At 37.4% G+C, this 18,861-nt stretch overlaps 1 protein-coding gene across 1 annotated transcript; it reads left to right on the forward strand.

The window, feature by feature from the left end:
* The first annotated feature begins 223 nt into the window (after positions 1 to 223).
* On the forward strand, positions 224 to 787 carry LOC149235202 (RING-H2 finger protein ATL8-like). The gene has a single exon (XM_089368485.1). The coding sequence runs from the start codon at positions 224 to 226 to the stop codon at positions 785 to 787; it is 564 nt and encodes a 187-aa protein (XP_089224611.1).
* The last annotated feature ends 18,074 nt before the right edge of the window (positions 788 to 18,861 follow it).

Consider the following 18,861-nt stretch of genomic DNA (forward strand, 5'->3'; position numbering starts at 1 on the left):
AGGCGGATATGGAGAAGGGAGTAACTATAGGTGAGAGTCATGCGGGGGAGTAGATTCCACAAATATTCATCATTTTGTTTCTCAACCGAGGAAGGTTCGATCCGTTTGACTTTGGATATTTGAGAAAAGTCAGTGAGTTGCAGAGAAATGTAGATTTCCCAATGTGAAGTGGGGGCAGTTATTGACTTCCGCCCCCCGTGCACCTTCTCCAACGAAACTCGACATGATGAATCTAACTCTGGAATCTGGTCCAGTACTCATTCTCCTCGCTTTGCTAGGTGCCCTCGTCGTTGGGATCGGACTCAACTCGTTTGTCAGATGGCTTCCATGCTGCAGGAGCCGGGACGAGGTAGACTTATCCGATGATTTCTCTCTCCGGATGGCGAAGAGCGATTTGAAAGCACTGCCCATTATCGTTTACAGCGCTGCATCAAAGCCAACGCCCGTGCCAACGGATTGTCCGATCTGCCTGGCCGAATTTGCGGAGGGAGAAAAGGTGAGAGTGCTGCCAAATTGTAATCATCGTTTCCATTTGGAATGCATCGATGCATGGCTTGTCTCGCATTCTTCCTGCCCTTTGTGCAGACATTCCCTAAATCTACACAAGGAAAGGCGTGGAACCGCTGGAATTGTTCAAGAGACCGAGCCAAACAACAGCATGGAAATAGTCATAGAGGCCAGGGATTCAACTCAAGCAGTCGGACAGGTTTCTTCACACACTGAAACGTTCCAAGGAAGTCCGCAGGCCACAGTTAGGAATTCGTCAATGTTGCCTAGTCCAGCTTAGCTTTCCAAGTGCTTTGCGTTATTCATTTACCTTAGAAGATAATGAATTTCTGATGCAAGGTTAGCGAGGGATCTCATATCGATGAAGATGGCAGTTTCTCAAAACAGAGGCAATGTGTGGTGCTATAATTGCAGTTGTAAGATATCGGGCTGTAAATACATATATATTTTGTAACTATAGGATGGGAATCGTCGTTTATCTTTCTTTTTCCAGTCACCGTAACCCTAATGTAGGTTCGGGTCACGGCAGTCCAATGACCCTAACCCCAATCAGCGTAAGGATCTCGAATTAGGTTAAAAATGTTTCTTGTCTTTTACGAGCAACTTCTGTGGTTATTTTCAGCGCTGCGGAGTTAGTTTCACTTGATGGCGTCAACTGAGAGCTTAGTTTTCGAAGTTTATGCACTGCCCCCTTTCGGTTTGTATGCGTGAACTGCACTTCTGAATGCACAGGTTATCAGGTTAGTCTGGAAGCTCTTCAGCCTTTCGCTACTGAATTGAATATAATACATAATACTTATTGTTATGCGTCGTCGGTTGTCATGAAGTCTTTGAGTATTGTCAGGGCAGCTCGTCAATGTATGATTTAATCTTTATCTTATCTCGTTTCAACTTCTGTATCTTTGTTGAAAAAACTATTCCATACTTGAAGTGCTTTATGTTTTTTAACTGGGAAGGTAGATAGTTTATTTTGTGCTATGTATTTCGGAAACAAATAGGATACCACTAAAATTTGTTTCATTTACCGAGAATTACGCGGAGTTCATACAAAGATCAGAAATCATAGGAGAAGGTTTTATAAATACATACATTTTTGTCAGCTCTTTTATTAATAAAGTTAAGAAGTTATGTATGATAAATTTTTTCTAGGAATTGAGTGCTTTTATTTTAATTAGATGTAACAGATCTGTACATTATTTTCTAGATATTTATATTTATAGTTTTATGTTGCCTATGTTACAAATAATAATATGCATAAGTAATTATTGAATTTGGTATTTTTTATATAAACAATATTTATTTTTTATTTTTATATTGGCACATTTTTCGTATTATCTTTATTTAATCAAAATTTAATTTGAATTTATTTGGCACCACGATCTTATGATTTATGAACTTTATAAATAAATATAAATTTTGCATTTTAAAAACATAAATTATGGATAAAGAATGAAATCAAAAAATGGAGTAGAGATTATTTTTTTTAATATTTAAAATGGCTAAATAGATTACATTGTGAACGTTAATAATAAATGATTGAAGTAAAACTCGAAACCTATAGAATAAACTCAAGTAAAACTGAAATGTCTATAACAGGGAACATACAACATAAGCAAATGTCATGAACCTAACTCACAACTAACTAAAAGTGAGATTAATATCTCAACTCCTATCACATATTTACTCACACAAATTTGCATATCTTGTATCACACATTTCACATATTTATTCATAGAAGTGCTCAAATCATTAAAGCAATGAGATTTAAGGCCACTTGCATGCTTGTTACAAGAAAAATCACACCTAATTTGTCACCATTTTATAATATGATTATGTTCTTATATAGGATATTATCATGTCTATCTCCAATGGCTCTCACTATAACATTGCGATGCAACCACACAGCGCTCAAGCACAATCCATGGGTAAGTCAAGGTTTGAACATGTGACATGCACATCAACATAATAGCTTTAGCAGTACATTCACTAGCCAAAGTGGCACCCCTCTCGGATCATTTTTAAAAATTATCTATAATAAAGAGGAGGTATTCAAATTGGATGAGGTAGATATGAGCAAAGTGGAAGAGGTAACTACAATATTACATAGTTGTCTACAAGAATGTAGTGTACTGTTGCTATCTTGAAATAAATATAGCTTGAGATTCCATGACTTTTATGAAGGTGAATTAGAAGTAGAGTATGAAAAAAGACAACCCTATAAAAAATAAACACTATTTCAAGCCAGTGATAAAGTTTGTGGTAAATTAAATTTAAATTAATTAATTGATTAGTTAAACAAAATGTAATAATATATTAAATATGAACCCGTTAAAGACTTTTATGATGTACAAATTGACCTATAACATAGGAGTGTATTTAGTAAAATATCTTTTGTACATATATTTTAAAATTATAAAGATTACTAGAATTTTATATTTGCCATATTATTAGTCTACTACTATAGTTTATTAGAAAAAATTATATTAATAATTAAAATTAACTTTTTCTATATCCACATTTCAAATATTATATTGTCATATATATATATATATATATATATATATATATATATATATATATATATATGTTTAAGGTGATCCCTATAAGTTATAAGGAATTGAAATTAAATGTTACACTTTAGTTGAATTTTTTTTTTTTTTTTGACCAAAATCAAAGAAAAAATTAAAATTAATGTTGAGAATATGATGTAACCAATTTAAAGGGAAATTTTTATATATTATTAGCAAGTATATATATAAAACATTCAAACCCATTAATATCATTAGAAAACCTCTTAGATCCATCAAAGACCTTGTAAACCCTAAAGACATGAAAGTGGTATACTCCGTCCCATTTTCATGTGGGATTCCCTACATTGGGGAAACCGGCCACTCCGTTAACAAGAGAATCTAAGAACATGCACCAGATATTAAGCACAACTGCTCTCATTCCACGCCTTTAGCTTAACATGAAGTGAAATCCAATCACCATGTCTGCATCAAAGATTCCTGGGTCATCACCAAGATTGTGTTGAAAAATGTGCAACAAGAAATGTAAATTTAGAAATTGCTAAAAATAGAACTGCTAAAAATAGCACTTCTAAAAATAGCAGTTTGGCCAATGAGCATTTTGGCCACCTTGGGTAAGAGGTGAAACTGCTCAAAATAACATCTTCTAAAAATAGAATTTCTGGGTCCCTTCCTATTTATATTAGTCCCTAGTCTATCTATAGGAAGTAAATTCGAATTTGGTCTTACCAGCAGTTTGGAATATTAATTAATTAATTCTCCATGAGTTAATTAGTTAAGGAAAGCAAACTTGAATTCTTTGTGAGAACATGCAATTATTTCTCCATTGATTGGGGAATGTGTCCTTGATTTGATCCACTGATTGAGGAATTAAGGATGAGTTCTATATTGAGAGGATTGGTTGACTTAGTTTAACTTAGTCAAGTTTAGTTAGATTAATTTAACAAGTTGTTAAATTAATGAGATATAGTTTGTTGATTCTTGCATGCATGTGACAACTATTATTTCAGATAACTGAGTATTTTCTCATGGATAACTGATGCATGTCAATTCAGACAGAGACCCAGTTCAGATCAGATGTGGGATAGTGTACTATGAGATGTTAGGATATTTCTAGTAAGTATTCCTTGCATGCACGAGGAACTTGAGTCCTCAAGTATTGCGTAGTTGGACCTGAGGTTGACAACAGCTATGATTTGGGTCCAATTCACATATGTTTTCTAGTTGGACCCCAATCAAAATTGCGCAAGGAAATAGGGGCTTGGAGGACTTGTGGAACCTATATATATAGGCCTAGATAGTCCATGAGCTACATCATCAGAGTACAGTGAGACCAAGATAGCTTTTGAGCTTATTCTTTTTGTATGTTGTTGAGGATTTCCACTTGATTGATAATACAGAGATGGGGTTTTAGGCTGGTGCTTTTCCATAGGCTACATCTTCTGTTTTATGGTTGATTCCTTCCTATCAGTTATATGTGTTCATGCTTGATGTTGCTCATGTTCAGTTAAGCTTCTGATAAATTGTTTATAGAAGTAGATCAACTGTTTTTCTTTAGTATATTGCAAGTGATCTACAGGCGGGAATTTCTACATGGTATCATAGGTAGCTGATTTGTAGAAAAAATTCTACATGGTATCAGAGCACAGGTGATCAAGGAAGAACAGTATACAAGAAGGAATTCAAAGTTTATTATTCGGGATATAGATCTCAAGTTCTTATCACATCTATTTCACCGATGGCGTTCTATGATTTGAGGCTTGAGTATGCCCTTGATGGAAGCTCAAACTATATAGCTTGGAAGGATCGCATGGAGGCAGTATTGGAAGATAACAGACTTAAGGACTTCATTGATCAAGAAGTCCCTAAGCCTATTGATGTTACTCAATTAGCGAAATGCAAGAAGTGTGTGGGTAGAGGTAGGAGAATTCTCTTGGAGGGAGTGCGAGATCACATTGTCTCGATCCTCCATGCGACAGAGAGTCCATTTGCAATGTGGAAAGCATTAAGGATCTTTATTAGAATAGTAGTGATCAGAGGAAGCTCGAACTGAAGGACAAACTTCGAAATATCAAGTGCGAAAAGGATGAAACGATCTCTATGTATCTGACCAAGCTCATCACATGCAGGGATGAGCTTGCAAGTGTAGGGGTCATGACAACAAATGACGATATGGTGATTCTAGCACTACTTGGCCTTCCTAAGAGCTGGCATAGCTACTAGGACTCGGTTAATGGAAGGGAGAAATTGCCAGATTGGGAACAACTATGGTTGGATTTGATGCAGGAGGAGATCAGATGGAGCACCAGAGACGATTCTTCATCCATGGAGGATGAAGAGAATTGTGCCTTAGTGAGTAAGGCAAAGAAGGGGAAGGATAATGTTTCTGCTTACGAATCCAGTTCTTCCAATGGTGGGAAGAAGGCTGACAAATTGAAAGTGTGATGTTTTCATTATCACGAGGTGGGCCATTATGCTGTAAATTGTCCACAGAGGAAATCCAAGAAGGGATCCGGGGAAGGATCTAAAGGTGAGGCACTTTCTTCACTGTTTGAGTTGAATTTCACACTCTTTGCATGCATGGTTTCATCCATGGTGGGAAGTGGTTGGTTTCTTGACAGTGGAGTTTCTTTCCACATGATTAGTGACAAGAGTTTGTTCAATACTTTGGAGGAGAAAGATCTCCAGATACTCATAGCGATGGGTAATAATGAGAAGTATAGTGTCTCAAGTGTAGGCATGGTTATTTTTCAGAGGGTGCATGGAGCTCGCCTTACCTTGACTGATGTCAAGTATGTACGAGGACTGAAGAGAAACTTGGTGTCAATCACGATGTTGGAAGATAGAGGCTATGATGTAGTCTCTAGTAAGGGAAAGGTTTTCCTTAGACACATCATCACTAGACAGGTAAAGAAAATTGGTTCACAGGTCAAGAACCTGTATGCTCTCGAGGTTCAAGATGCATGTAAAGCCTTGAGCACCAAGGCAACTGATGGAGACCTGGTGGTTGAGAGGGAGGGTATGTTACCTCTCAACATGCAGTCCTGGAAGAAGTCTCAGAAGATTATGGAGGAGCCACGATTGATGCAACATCTTTAGGAGGTTGTGGAGTAGCCGCAATAGGGGAAGCTGAAAGGAGATCGAGTAGAGACATATACTCATGCAGAGACCTCCAGTAGGGGGAAACTTCGAGGTAGGTGGGAAGAGGGATCACATGCAGCCATACCTCCAGGTAGGAGGTGGGACGATGTGGAGTGATGAGGGGCAGGATCCTTGAGGTAACCAACCTCTTGGATGAGTCCTTGCTACAAGAGCCCCAATGTGGAGCAGCAGGAACTTACTGATTGGATAGAGACAGATGCGGATGGAGTGGTAGAGAGAGCTACAGTGCAACAAATCCTAGGACAGCTCATATCATGCAGGCTACAGTAATGTAAGAGGCAAAAGTGTGTTGCACAGTGCTAGGTGGCACAGAGAGGTGTGAAATGGTGTGAGATGCGCGGAGATGTTGCAGTAACACAGATGTCAGAGAGGAAGCACTTGTTAGCAGCAAGTAGAGCTTTAGCATCAGAGTATGTTCTAGCCCAATAGAGTGGTCAGTTGGGAGTGGTTTTGCTCCAAGAGTTGTTGGAGCAAGCCGACCTGGTGGATGTGTTGCATGTAGAACATTCCAGAGTTACAAGATCGGGTTCGAGAGGAAGCCTTTCTTGTTGAGAGGGAGTGTTGAAAAATGTGCAACAAGAAATGTAAATTTAGAAATTGCTAAAAATAGAACTACTAAAAATAACACTTCTAAAATTGGTAGTATGGCCAATGAGCATTTTGGCCACCTTCGGTGAGAGGTGAAACTGCTAAAAATAACATCTTATAAAAATAGCATTTCTAGGTTCATTCCTATCTATAATAGTCCCTGGTCTATCTATAGGAAGTAAATTTAAATTTGGTCTTACCAACAGTTTGGAATATTAATCAATTAATTCTCCATGAGTTAATTAGTTAAGGAAAAGCAAGCTTGAAGTGTTTGTGAGAACATGCAATTATTTCTCCATTGACTGGGGAATGTGTCCTGATTTGCTCCACTGATTGAGGAATTAAGAATGAGTTCTATATTGAGAGGATTAGTTGACTTAGTTTAACTTAGTCAAGTTTAGTTAGATTAATTTAACAAGTCATTAAATTAATGAGATATAGTTTGTTGATGCTTGCATGCATGTGACAAATATTATTTTAGATAACTGAGTATTTTCTCATGGATTACTAATGCATGTCAGTTCAGATAGAGACCCAGTTGAGATCAGATGTGGGACAGTGTACTATCAGATACTAGGATATTTCTAGTAAGTATTCCTTGCATGCACGAGGAAATTGGGTCCTCAAGTATTGCGTAGTTGGACCTGAGGTTGACAGCAGGTATAATTTTTTTCCAATTCACATATGTTTTGTAATTGGACCCCAATCAAAATTGCCCAAGGAAATAGGGGCTTGGAGGACTTGTGGAGCCTATATATACAGGCCTAGATAGTCCATGAGCTACATCATCAGAGTACAGTGAGACCAGGATAGATTTTGAGTTGATTCATTTTGTATGTTGTTGAGGATTTCCACTTGATTGATAATACAGAGATGGTGTCGCGCCCCTACACCTGCGGTAATCTTCCAACTGCTTATAGCGAGGTGCGGCACCACCGAACGCTTTCTTTTCACCAATACTAACATTCATGGACTACGCCTAATTCACTTGTCCTTACTTTGTTTGTGTTTCGCAACCAAGTAAAATTGCATTTATCCTTTATACCAATGAACACCCATACTCATTCATTATCCACAGCAATTATAAAAGACAATAACAATTGCAGAGTATAAAGGGGAGGGGCAATTCCCGAACAAGTCTGCACGACAATATATATTATAAGCAATCTTTCTTCATAATACAATCGTACAAGTAATGCTTGGCAAGCTCCAAGCCAATACTTAGAATATTTTACAACATAGGCAAATCAGCCTTTTACAATATCATGTGTACACCTTGCACAAAGGATGAGTGCTCACCCGAGTCACCAAGACATCCTTGTCAAGTCCAACACAAATCTGCTCTTCGACCGAACATCGGGCACACCTTGCCCACGCCTTCACCCAACCTCCAAGTACGAACTTCCCTTATGCGCATTCAAGACAAGCGCATGAGCTATGCGCTCAACACTTGTTACTTCTGCGCACTTAGAATCTGCGCACTTATGTAGAGCGAATGATCCAAGTCGAATTGTTGTCCAAATGATCCTCCACGCTATGCAATATATATGCATCTCTGTGTGTGGGTAGAGTGGGCGGTGGCTCTCCAACCGACCCCCAAAACAGTCGCAAAACACCCCATGTCGGCCCGCCCATGTCCATAAGTCGGCCTGCGCCCACATCTCTCCACGCCCACGGGTATAAGTTTCCATCGTCGCACTTCATGCCTTAGTCAATTTTTATATGTCGCACCGTTCGTCGCATCCATTGTCGCAATTCTGTGTCGCAGCGTCAGCCTGTCGTGCAGCCCGCGCCCGCCTGTCGTGCAGCCCGCGCCCGCCCGTGCGCTCGCGCTTGCCCGTGCGCCTGCGCCCACCCATGCGCCTGCGCCCACCCATGTGCCCGCGCCCGCCCGTGCGTCCACGCCCGCCCGTGCGCCCACGCGCCCGTCGCCCGCCCGTGCACCCATCGTGCATGGTGACTTGCCCGACGCCCATTCGCGTTTGCGCCCGAAGGCCTTACATTCTCCTCCACTGAAAATCATTGTCGTCCTCGACAACATACCATCCCAGTAGCCATCCACGAAGATCATCTCTATCCATGATGTCAACTCCTTCACATAAGGCAAACATCCCTGCAACATATGTAGAACTCCATCTCCATCATGTCTCACCTTAGTGACCAACTGCCACCAAGATAACCATACCAGGGTATATACCTCTACGGTATGTCCTCCATCAGATATCATCTCAATCCATGATCATCGACCTCTCTGCCACAATCTCCACTGCAACATCTCGTGTCGACCTCATCATGTGTCACCATGTGAACCTCTATCATGATACTCCAACAAAATGCTAACACATCTCTGCACACATCGCGGCCCCATGTTTGAACTAGTTGGGTAGCTAATCCAACTGTCATGCCCAAATCGTGAGAGTGAACATCCTCATGCCATTATCAGTTGTTCCTCAAAACATCCTGCCGCATTCTCGACTCATCAAGAGTCTATCTCCATAAGTGCAATCCATGCTCAGGTCCATGGAAACTCTATCCATCTCATCTCCAACATGTCATGATGCTTGATGCCAAGCCATCCCTGCACCATCAATCATACCTGCTCCATATGTCTAAGGGACTCACTACCATGAGCAGCTAACAATGAGCCCCATCTTCTTGCCCATCTAAGAAGATGTAGAGGGAGTAGAGCCTGAAGGCTCTCCCTCACTAATCAACTCAATCCATCTGTCAGGATCCTCAATCTCCATCCTTTGTAGATAACCAACCCGATCTTCCTTCTGGACATCCAGCCTCACATACACCTCCTCATCATCATCATCATCCTCAACCAACTCTAGCCTTCTTGACAAATCCAAGATGCTATCTGAAAGTGATCTAATGACCAATGACTGCTCGGTAAGCTTTGCCTCAATAGTAGACAATCGCTTACTCATGTCTCCCATTCTCTTCTCATCCTCCATTTGCATCACTCCCAATTTATAATCAGGCCCTGTCACACCAATGGTTGGCACACCAAAGGGTACATCTTCCCTTCCATCATAAATGTAGAGCTTCTTCAAATGTGGAACAATCGTAGCATCAAATTGTTTCATGAATTCCATCCCCAATACAGCTTTATAGTCATCAATTCGCACTATAGTGAAGTCAAACTTCCCTGTCCATTCACCAAGTGTAGTGTCCACCCTCTCAACTATACCAAGAATCTCAATAGGAGGAGAATTCACTGTCTTCATTTGTGCCTTTGTCGGTACAAATTTCAGCCCAATCCCTCTCGCAGTATCTTCACACATTAAGTTGTGAGAAGCCCCACTATCCACCATAGTGAGTACATCAGCACCTCCAACCTTCATTCGAACATACTCCAATCTATTCCTCTTAGGATCTCTCCTAGAGACCACCTCCGTAGTAGCAGAGGCACCAAGTATCTGCATCATCCCCACAGAAGCACCTTCATTCCTTACATCAGATTATGCAATAGCAGCCACCTTTGGTTTAGAAGGACAATTCTTCACCATGTGTGGTCCAGCACATATCCAACACTTCAAGGCTTTCTTTGTCTTCGAACTATCATCTGATTTCGAAGCATCATCCTTCTTCTTATCTTTCGGTTTATCGGACTTCTTCTTCCTATCATCAGAAGTCTCATCATAATGCTCCACCAACCTGTCAACAGCAGCAAAAGCTTCTTCAAGTGTCCTAATCTTCTGCCTCTTCACTTCATTGCGTGCCTAAGGCTTCAATCCAATAATTAAGTTGAACACCTTGTCCCTCTTTGCCATGTCAGGAAGTTCCAGAGCTGCACTTGCAAACTCTCGTTGATATGCTTGTAGGCTCCCGGTCTGCTTTATGTACTTAATCTTTGTCCTTGCTTCCCATGTTTCATCCTGAGGACTGAAATGAGTTTGCAAAGCCTTCTTCATGTCATCATGTCATCCCACGAAGTGATGTCATCAGCACTGCCATTGATAATCTGATCCAACCTCCTTCGCCACCAAATCTTAGCATCCTTTATCAAGAACTGAGCAGCTACCTTGACCTTTGTCTCATCATCAGATAGACCCAACCATTCCAAGTATTGCTCCATGTCCCATAGAAAGTTGCCAAGAGTTTTTTCATTCCTTGTGCCATCATAAGATTCCGATTCCTTGTCCTTCACATGAGGCACTCCTCCACCTGAGTTATGCCTCACGGCCTTCTTCAACACCGCGATCTCATCCTTGGCTTCGTCAAGAGATTTCTTCAATTTCACGATCTCTGTAAGACCCTGATCCCTTGCTTCTTCAACCTCCTTGACCCTTACTTCAAGTTGTGTACACATAAGATCAGTGTACTCAGATTATGTCCAGAGTTCATCATGTTGTGTTCAGAGTTCATCAAACTCTTCCTTCGTCTTCAAATTGGCCCCTTGTTCCTTAGCGAACAAGTCCATCTTCTTATCCCAAGAAGTCTCCATGTCCTCCATCTTTTCCAACACCTTTTCAATGAACCCAATAGTAGTATCCTTCACAACGTGACTAGACCCAGCGTGAGATTCAGCTGCCATCTCTAACAGCTTCTTTCTCCTTTGCAATCTAGTTTTGACCATCCAACAGCTTCACCAAGTCCCCTCCAATTAGAACCAACCCTTGTTCCACTTGTGTGAAACGGTTTCCTTCACCTGCAAGTACCCTTTGTACTGTCACGAGCAACCCTACTCTACGGCTTCAAACTGAAGTCTTGTTCTCACCTGTCAAGTGTATACCGGCTTCAATGCTTCAACACCTGAACCTGTTCACAAGCTTCAACCTTCACGAGCAAACCTTGCTCTGAAACCACATGTCACGATAGTGCAGTGGGATCAGCCCTTCATCGTCAACCCGATCATCAGCTAGCTCTGATACCAACTGTCACGCCCCTATACCTACAGTAGTCTTCCAAACGCTTCTAGCGAGGTGCGGCACCACCGAACGCTTTCTTTTCACCAATACTAACATTCATGGACTACGCCTAATTCACTTGTCCTTACTTAGTTTGTGTTTCGCAACCAAGTAAAATTGCATTTATCCTTTATACCAATGAACACCCATACTCATTCATTATCCACAACAATTGTAAAAGACAATAACAATTGCATAGTATAAAGGGGAGGGGCAACTGCGAAATAAGTCTGCCCGACAATATATATTATAAGCAATCTTTATTCATAATACAATCGTACAAGTAATGCTTGGCAAGCTCCAAGCCAATACTTAGATTATTTTACAACATAGGCAAATCAGCCTTTTTACAATATCATGTGTATGCCTTGCACAAAGGATGAGTGCTCACTCGAATCACCAAACATCCTTGTCAAGTCCAACACAAATCTGCTCTTCGACCGAACCTCGGGCACACCTTGCCCATGCCTTCACCCAACCTCCAAGTACGAACTTCCCTTATGCGCATTCAAGACAAGCACATGAGCTATGCGCTCAACACTTGTAACTTCTGCGCACTTATGTAGAGCGAATGATCCAAGTCGAATTGTTGTCCAAATGATCCTCCACGCTATGCAATATATATCCATCTCTGCGTGCGGGTAGAGTGGGCGATGGCTCTCCAGCCGCCCCCCAAAATAGTCACAAAACACCCCTACGTGTGTCCTTTACCATGTCGGCCCGCCCATGTCCATAAGTCGGCCTACGCCCACATCTCTCCATGCCCATGGGTATAAGTCTCCATTGTCGCACTTCATGCCTTAGTCAATTTTCATATGTCGCACCATTCGTCGCATCCACCGTCGCAATTCCGTGTCGCAGCGCCCGCCCGTCGTGCATCCCACACCCGCTCGTCGTGCAGCCCGCGCCCTCCCGTGCGCCCGTGCCCGCCCGTGTGCCCGTGCACTCGCCCATGCGCCCGTCGCCCGCCCGTGCACCCATCGTGCACGGTGGCTCGCCTGGTGCCTGTTTGCGTTTGCGCCCGAAGGCTTTACAGATGGTGTTTTAGGCTGGTGCTCTTCTTGGATAAATTCTTCTATGTTATTTGTGATTGATTCCTTCTTATCAGTTATGTGTGTTCATGCTTGATGTTGCTCATGGTTGATTAGCTTCCGCAAAGTTTATGGTAGATGTAGATCTAATTTTATTCTTTAGTACATTGCACATATCAGTTTGATTTGCAGGTGAAATTTCTACATGATAACAGTGAGCTACTGATTTGTAGAGAAAATTCTACAGATTGATCACTTCCATCATAGGAAGCTTTGAGAAGCCATTGAAATTGAAAAATGTACTATTAATCTTAGCAGGGACGATGGTTGGAAGTTATGTAAAAGTTGGATCTCAACCCTCTTTTGATAATTAATATATATATATATATATATATATATTCAATAAATATAATAATTAATAATTGATTATTTTTATTTTTATATTGCAATTTATATCCTCTTTGACCTCCCTATTAAAATATTACCCAATATTTAAATATAATTGTTAAATATTATTCATTTTTAACAATAATCATATTAAACTTAATTTTAAATATTCAATTCTTATTATATTATTAAATTAATCTAACTAATTTTGAATTCAATATTATTTTAATTAAAAATATTAGTAAATTAAAATAAAACATAATAAAATAATAATAAATTTATTCAACTAATTTTTTAATGACTAATTCATAACAACTATTTCCTAACTGCTAAAACTCCAACATATGCATCATTTCTATTCAAAAAAACTCATTATGTGATCAATCCGAAGAATTTATCAAAAAATCAGTATAGATCACAAATGTCTAAAATCAAACAAGTATATATATATATATATAAATATGTTAACAAAACAACAATATATATAATTTTGTAAAATTCCCATTACATATAGTCATATAAATAAAGAAAATGAAAATATTTTTTAATATATAAATAATATCTATTTCTCTTTCAAAAATAAATTCATGAATTATATTTTTTGGTTACTTAAATTACTTAATAGTCGACTTTATAAATGAAAAAGACATTGGGAAAAGAGAAACAATAGTAAAACAATTAATCTAACAATTAAAGAGATTAATGTATAACAAGGAGCCACTGTCGTGGCGGTAGTCCCTGCCGGGGTATGCAAGGACAACACAAATTGATTGTATACTGTCCTATTAATTAATTTCACATGATATACAATGCTAGTTATGAATCTCATTCATGTAAATTGTAAAAGATGTATTTGTAAAAATATTAATTAATTTCACATGATATACAACCCTGTAAAAATATTAATTAATTTCAGATGATATACAACGCTGGTTATGAATCTCATTGATGTAAATTGTTGTAATACAGTATTAATTAATGATGTATTTGTAAAAATATTAATTAATTTCATATGATATACAACCCTATAAAAATTGATGTATTTGTAAAAATATTAATTAATTTCACATGATATACAACCCTGTAAAAATATTAATTAATTTCACATGATATACAACGTTGGTTATGAATCTCATTCATGTAAATTGTTGTAATACAGTATTAATTAATTTCACATGATATACAATGTTGGTTATGAATCTCATTCATGTAAATTGTTGTATTACAGTAATACTGTCATGTAAATTGTTTATCTATTGTCATGTAAATTGTTGTATTACAGTAATATGCCATGTAAAAAAACACAAAGAACATGTTAAAATGTAAAAATATTTTGCTAAAATTGATTGCTATCATCTTCCAATCATCCAATACTAATTTATTCTGAATTAAATTAAATACAGGACAGAAACAGAAACAGTACAAACACACATGCATAAAGACTTTCCAGCCTTCTTTCCTGAATCTTCTCTTCGCGGTTTGAAGTAGCAATGGAATTTAAAATATTGAAAGTACATTTTCTTGGTAAATGAGTGGAAATTGCAAGTTAAATAGTTGTATTACAGTAAGACCATAATCTGAAGAAACATATTCCTATCACTTTTGCATTTGCTGTGTACGTGAAGGCAGTCAATCACATTGAACAAGCTATTGGATTCCAATAGTTGCCATGTTGCTGGATTTGCTAGATTTTGTGATCTGTGTAACAAATAATTAGTTAAAATGTCCCCAAAACAGATGAAAACTATAAGAAAAGAGACCATGATGTTAGAAGATGGCATCCCAAGCCACTATGGAAACACCCATTTCTCAGAAGAATGGAGTTATGTTTTAACCGTGAACTAAATAAAAACGGTAAAATAATGGAAAGTGTGCAGAGTCTTATCGCTCTGTTCCTCATCATTCAGCAAAACGAACTTGAAAATTTCTTAGACACCCAAATAACTGAAAGTCTGAAACTACGAAGTACAAACAAAATCTGAGTAACAACACCCAAGTATCTCATATGATGTGATGTTACAATTAATCGATATAACAAAGTAACAATGTGAAAAAATAATTCTCCGCCTCATTCACTTCTAATTCATGTGAGATTAATCTGGAACTCATATATCAACATAAAAATTAGCAGTGCCAACACAACCACCATGTTATGGAAATCACCTGGAACTGCTACCCTTGAACTGGTTGAGATGGGCATCTACTTTCTTGTACACAATCTGTTGTTGAGCTCTGTAACACATACAAACAATTCTCATATATCTATTTATTTAACAAAACAAATATGAAAAAAATCATTAGAAATAAATACAAATGAAATCTCCATACCCAAAACTCCATAGAGGTCTAATAGAAAACACAGGAAAATTAATAGAGGTCTAATAGAAAACAGGAAAATTAATCGGGAATTAAAACATACAACGTTTTGGATAAATCGGCTAGAAATTTCTCGGCGTCTTCAAAGAAAAGTGAGACCACTTCAGAAACGAATTCAAGATTGCGCTCACCGTGCAGTTGCGTGAATTTCTCATCCAGGGATCCTTGCCAAGCATTTAATGCCAGTGTTTAATGTCAGAAATATCAAACTGGCTCATGAATCGAGGATCAAATTAAATAAAAAGAGAAATTATAAATTTGACATTTAATGTTACCTCCTGGTGCAGAGAGCGTACATTGTTTAATCATTCAGAAATATGGCAAAGACGCAAATACAAACTTGACATTGTGCGAATACATTGAAGGATAATCAACGATTACATAATCGTGGAAATGGACAAAGGGCTTACATTGTTTAAGAACTCAGAGATATGGCAAAGATGAAAATACAAAGTTGACATTTTGCATATACCTGGACAGATAATGACATCGACACCTGCCTTGCATGCAATGAGTTGGCATGCATCATTTTCAATTATTTGTTTATGTATATTATTTTTATATAAATTTACGTTGATTTTTATTTCAATTAGTTATTTATTTAAATAAAACAATAAATTTATAACCATATAAATAATATTTGAAATAACATTGGAAAAAGGTTAAATAGTATTTTGTGTAAAAAAAAGTTAAAGAACATTTGGTAGCATTCTTTGCTAGGCATGCACCACGTGCAGCAAAAAAAAGTTAAAGAACATTTGGTAGCATTCTTTGCCAGGCATGCACCACGTGCAGCAAGTGAAAAAATAAAAAATGTCAGTTCCTAAATAGAAATATTAAGACCATTTTGAAAATAACAAAAAATCTTTCCTTCTTTATGTTTCTCTCAATCCAGCGTTATGACAAAATCTCTGCAACTGGTCCATTTTCAAATGCATAAAATTGTAATGGTTGCATTTCACCTCTGTTAAGTACTGATTTCATTAGTGATTTCATTAGTGCGTCATCTTTTTCTTCTGGTTGTCTGCTATGATAGAAGGTTAGAAACAGAAGTATATGGACAAACCTTAAATATGAAATAAGAAAAACCACCTCCGAAGCACATAGCAAAGAAATAATAATGAAATGAGAGTGAAATTAATTCCTAATGAATTAAGAAAACACTTTATATAGTGAAAGCTTGAGTGATATAAGCAAAACTATTACCCTGAATAAACGAAGGGAATAGTGCAAAGATTTACATGCCATTAAATATAGTTTAATTAAAGTAAAACTCAATAAAAACATGTATGAATGGATTAACAATGTGCTTCTCAGTAGCCATATAGTACTGCTAATGACTTGTGGCTTAAAGTATGCTGGCATTAGAATCAAAATACTAAAATCATATTTCCAAACAAAAAACGTTTCTACCTTATTATTGAGAAAATGGTGAAAAAATATTATTATCCTACATTGAAAATATACCAATTAGAACTAATATATATATTACCTCTCATGAAATTTTATTTTTATTATTTTTATATAAGATTACATTTGCACAAATATATTTGAATATCACAAATATATCTGAAAATATACAAACAAATAATTAGAAAAATAATAATTAAAAAATCATTTTCTTATCTTTTTAAAAACTGGAAAATAAAAAAACAATAATAATAAATTTAATAAAACAATAGTCGAACCAAAAATCCTATCCAGTGCTACCAACAGACTTGAAAACTCAATTTAAAAATCCATATCTTTGTTATAAACTTTAAGCAGGGCGACATGGATTGGCCCAAAACCAAAAAGGATATCAAGCCATCTACTTAGACCCATGTTCCAAATCTAATGCAGTTAAATTTTAAAGGCATTTCAAAGAAACGAAAAAAATCATACTAGTAACAGCCACGTCAATGCTAATATGCATATCCCATCTTGAAACTTGGAAGGACTGATTCAATTGAGACAGTTTATACGAGTTCTCTTCTATTTAACTATGCATTTGTAGGACTGACCTTAAACGATTGATGTCAAAGTAAAACACATGTTATTAACCAATAATTTTCCTTTCCCTCACAAGTTTCTGGGTAGTGTAATGGGATGGAAAAGTATCGTAATGGGATGGTAGGTTTTCTCATACAGAAAATTGGTGAGAAGAAAGACATTCATGGCCATGAAAAGACATCAAGTATTTGTTATTCATACTGCCTGGCTTTGCTATTAAAGAGAATGGAAAGTAACCTTTTTTTTTCCTTGATGCGGCTGCTTTCTCCATTTGGATAAATGCTTGATGTGAAGCTAGCTTTTTTCTACCGCTGAGCTTTGTGGGTGTCATGGTTACTGAATCTCAAAGCTTGTGTCTCATAATCGAAAAAGACGTACGAAAAAGTAAGTCCTGGAAGTAAGTCCTGGATGACAATTGAGGAAGAAACACAACACACTTAGCAAAAATAACAACAACACACTTAGCAAAAATAACAAGAAAAAAAATACAAGAAGAAAAAATTGCGAAAAAAAAGACTTCCCTTTTGTGTATGGCTTAAAATTTTTGTGCAGCATCATTCCACAACAAACAGAAACCAAAGGTGTGATGTCACAGAATGGAAGGACAATGTCCATGAAAAATGGTGTGTCAAAGAACCATGGCAAACATAAAACCACGGTGAAGACGATGGAAGATGGCAAAAGTACAGGAAGACAAATGGCACACATGCAAGAGCGGCTGTGGGACACTATTCAACATCAAGAAACTTGGGCTCAAAGTTTCTTTGCTTTAACACGAATTAATACTAAAAAGAATAAAAGTTCAGTTGAACCTTCGGTCAAAGAGATATAATTTAAAACGGAAGAGTAACCAAAGTGTACATAATTTAAAAGGGAGGATAAAACTTTGTTTAAAGACGTAGATCCTTTACATTCCAAGAAAAAATTTGCAATAAGAGCTCAAAGGTTTTTGGCCAATACCCGTTCAAATAATCATATTTAAAATTTAAATTAAATAATTTTTACAAGGCATTTGTAGACCACCGTGGATGCCTCTGCATATGCAAACAGCTGGCACTTGTAGGATGCAGGACACTGCATGCATGACATGGAGAAGAGGTAGCAAAAACTTAAGACAAACGCTTTCAAAATTATATACAATAAATTTTCATTTTTAATAAAAATGAATAAAACACATTTTCAAAATTTTATAATTATTAAAGACATAGTTTAACAAATATATAACAACAATGTAAAACTAGAACCTGACACTACAAATTTTCTTACGTTTATATAACTTCCATTATCTTCGTCTATAAATTACTTATTAGCAAACTACTTATATAAATTACTCCATCTTTATCTGTAAATTACTTATTGGTAAAATACTCATTT

Source organism: Pinus tabuliformis, chromosome 8, assembly GCF_031772625.1.
Source record: "Pinus tabuliformis cultivar Carrire ecotype Pingquan chromosome 8, CPIR1, whole genome shotgun sequence".
Classification (NCBI taxonomy): Eukaryota; Viridiplantae; Streptophyta; class Pinopsida; order Pinales; family Pinaceae; genus Pinus; species Pinus tabuliformis.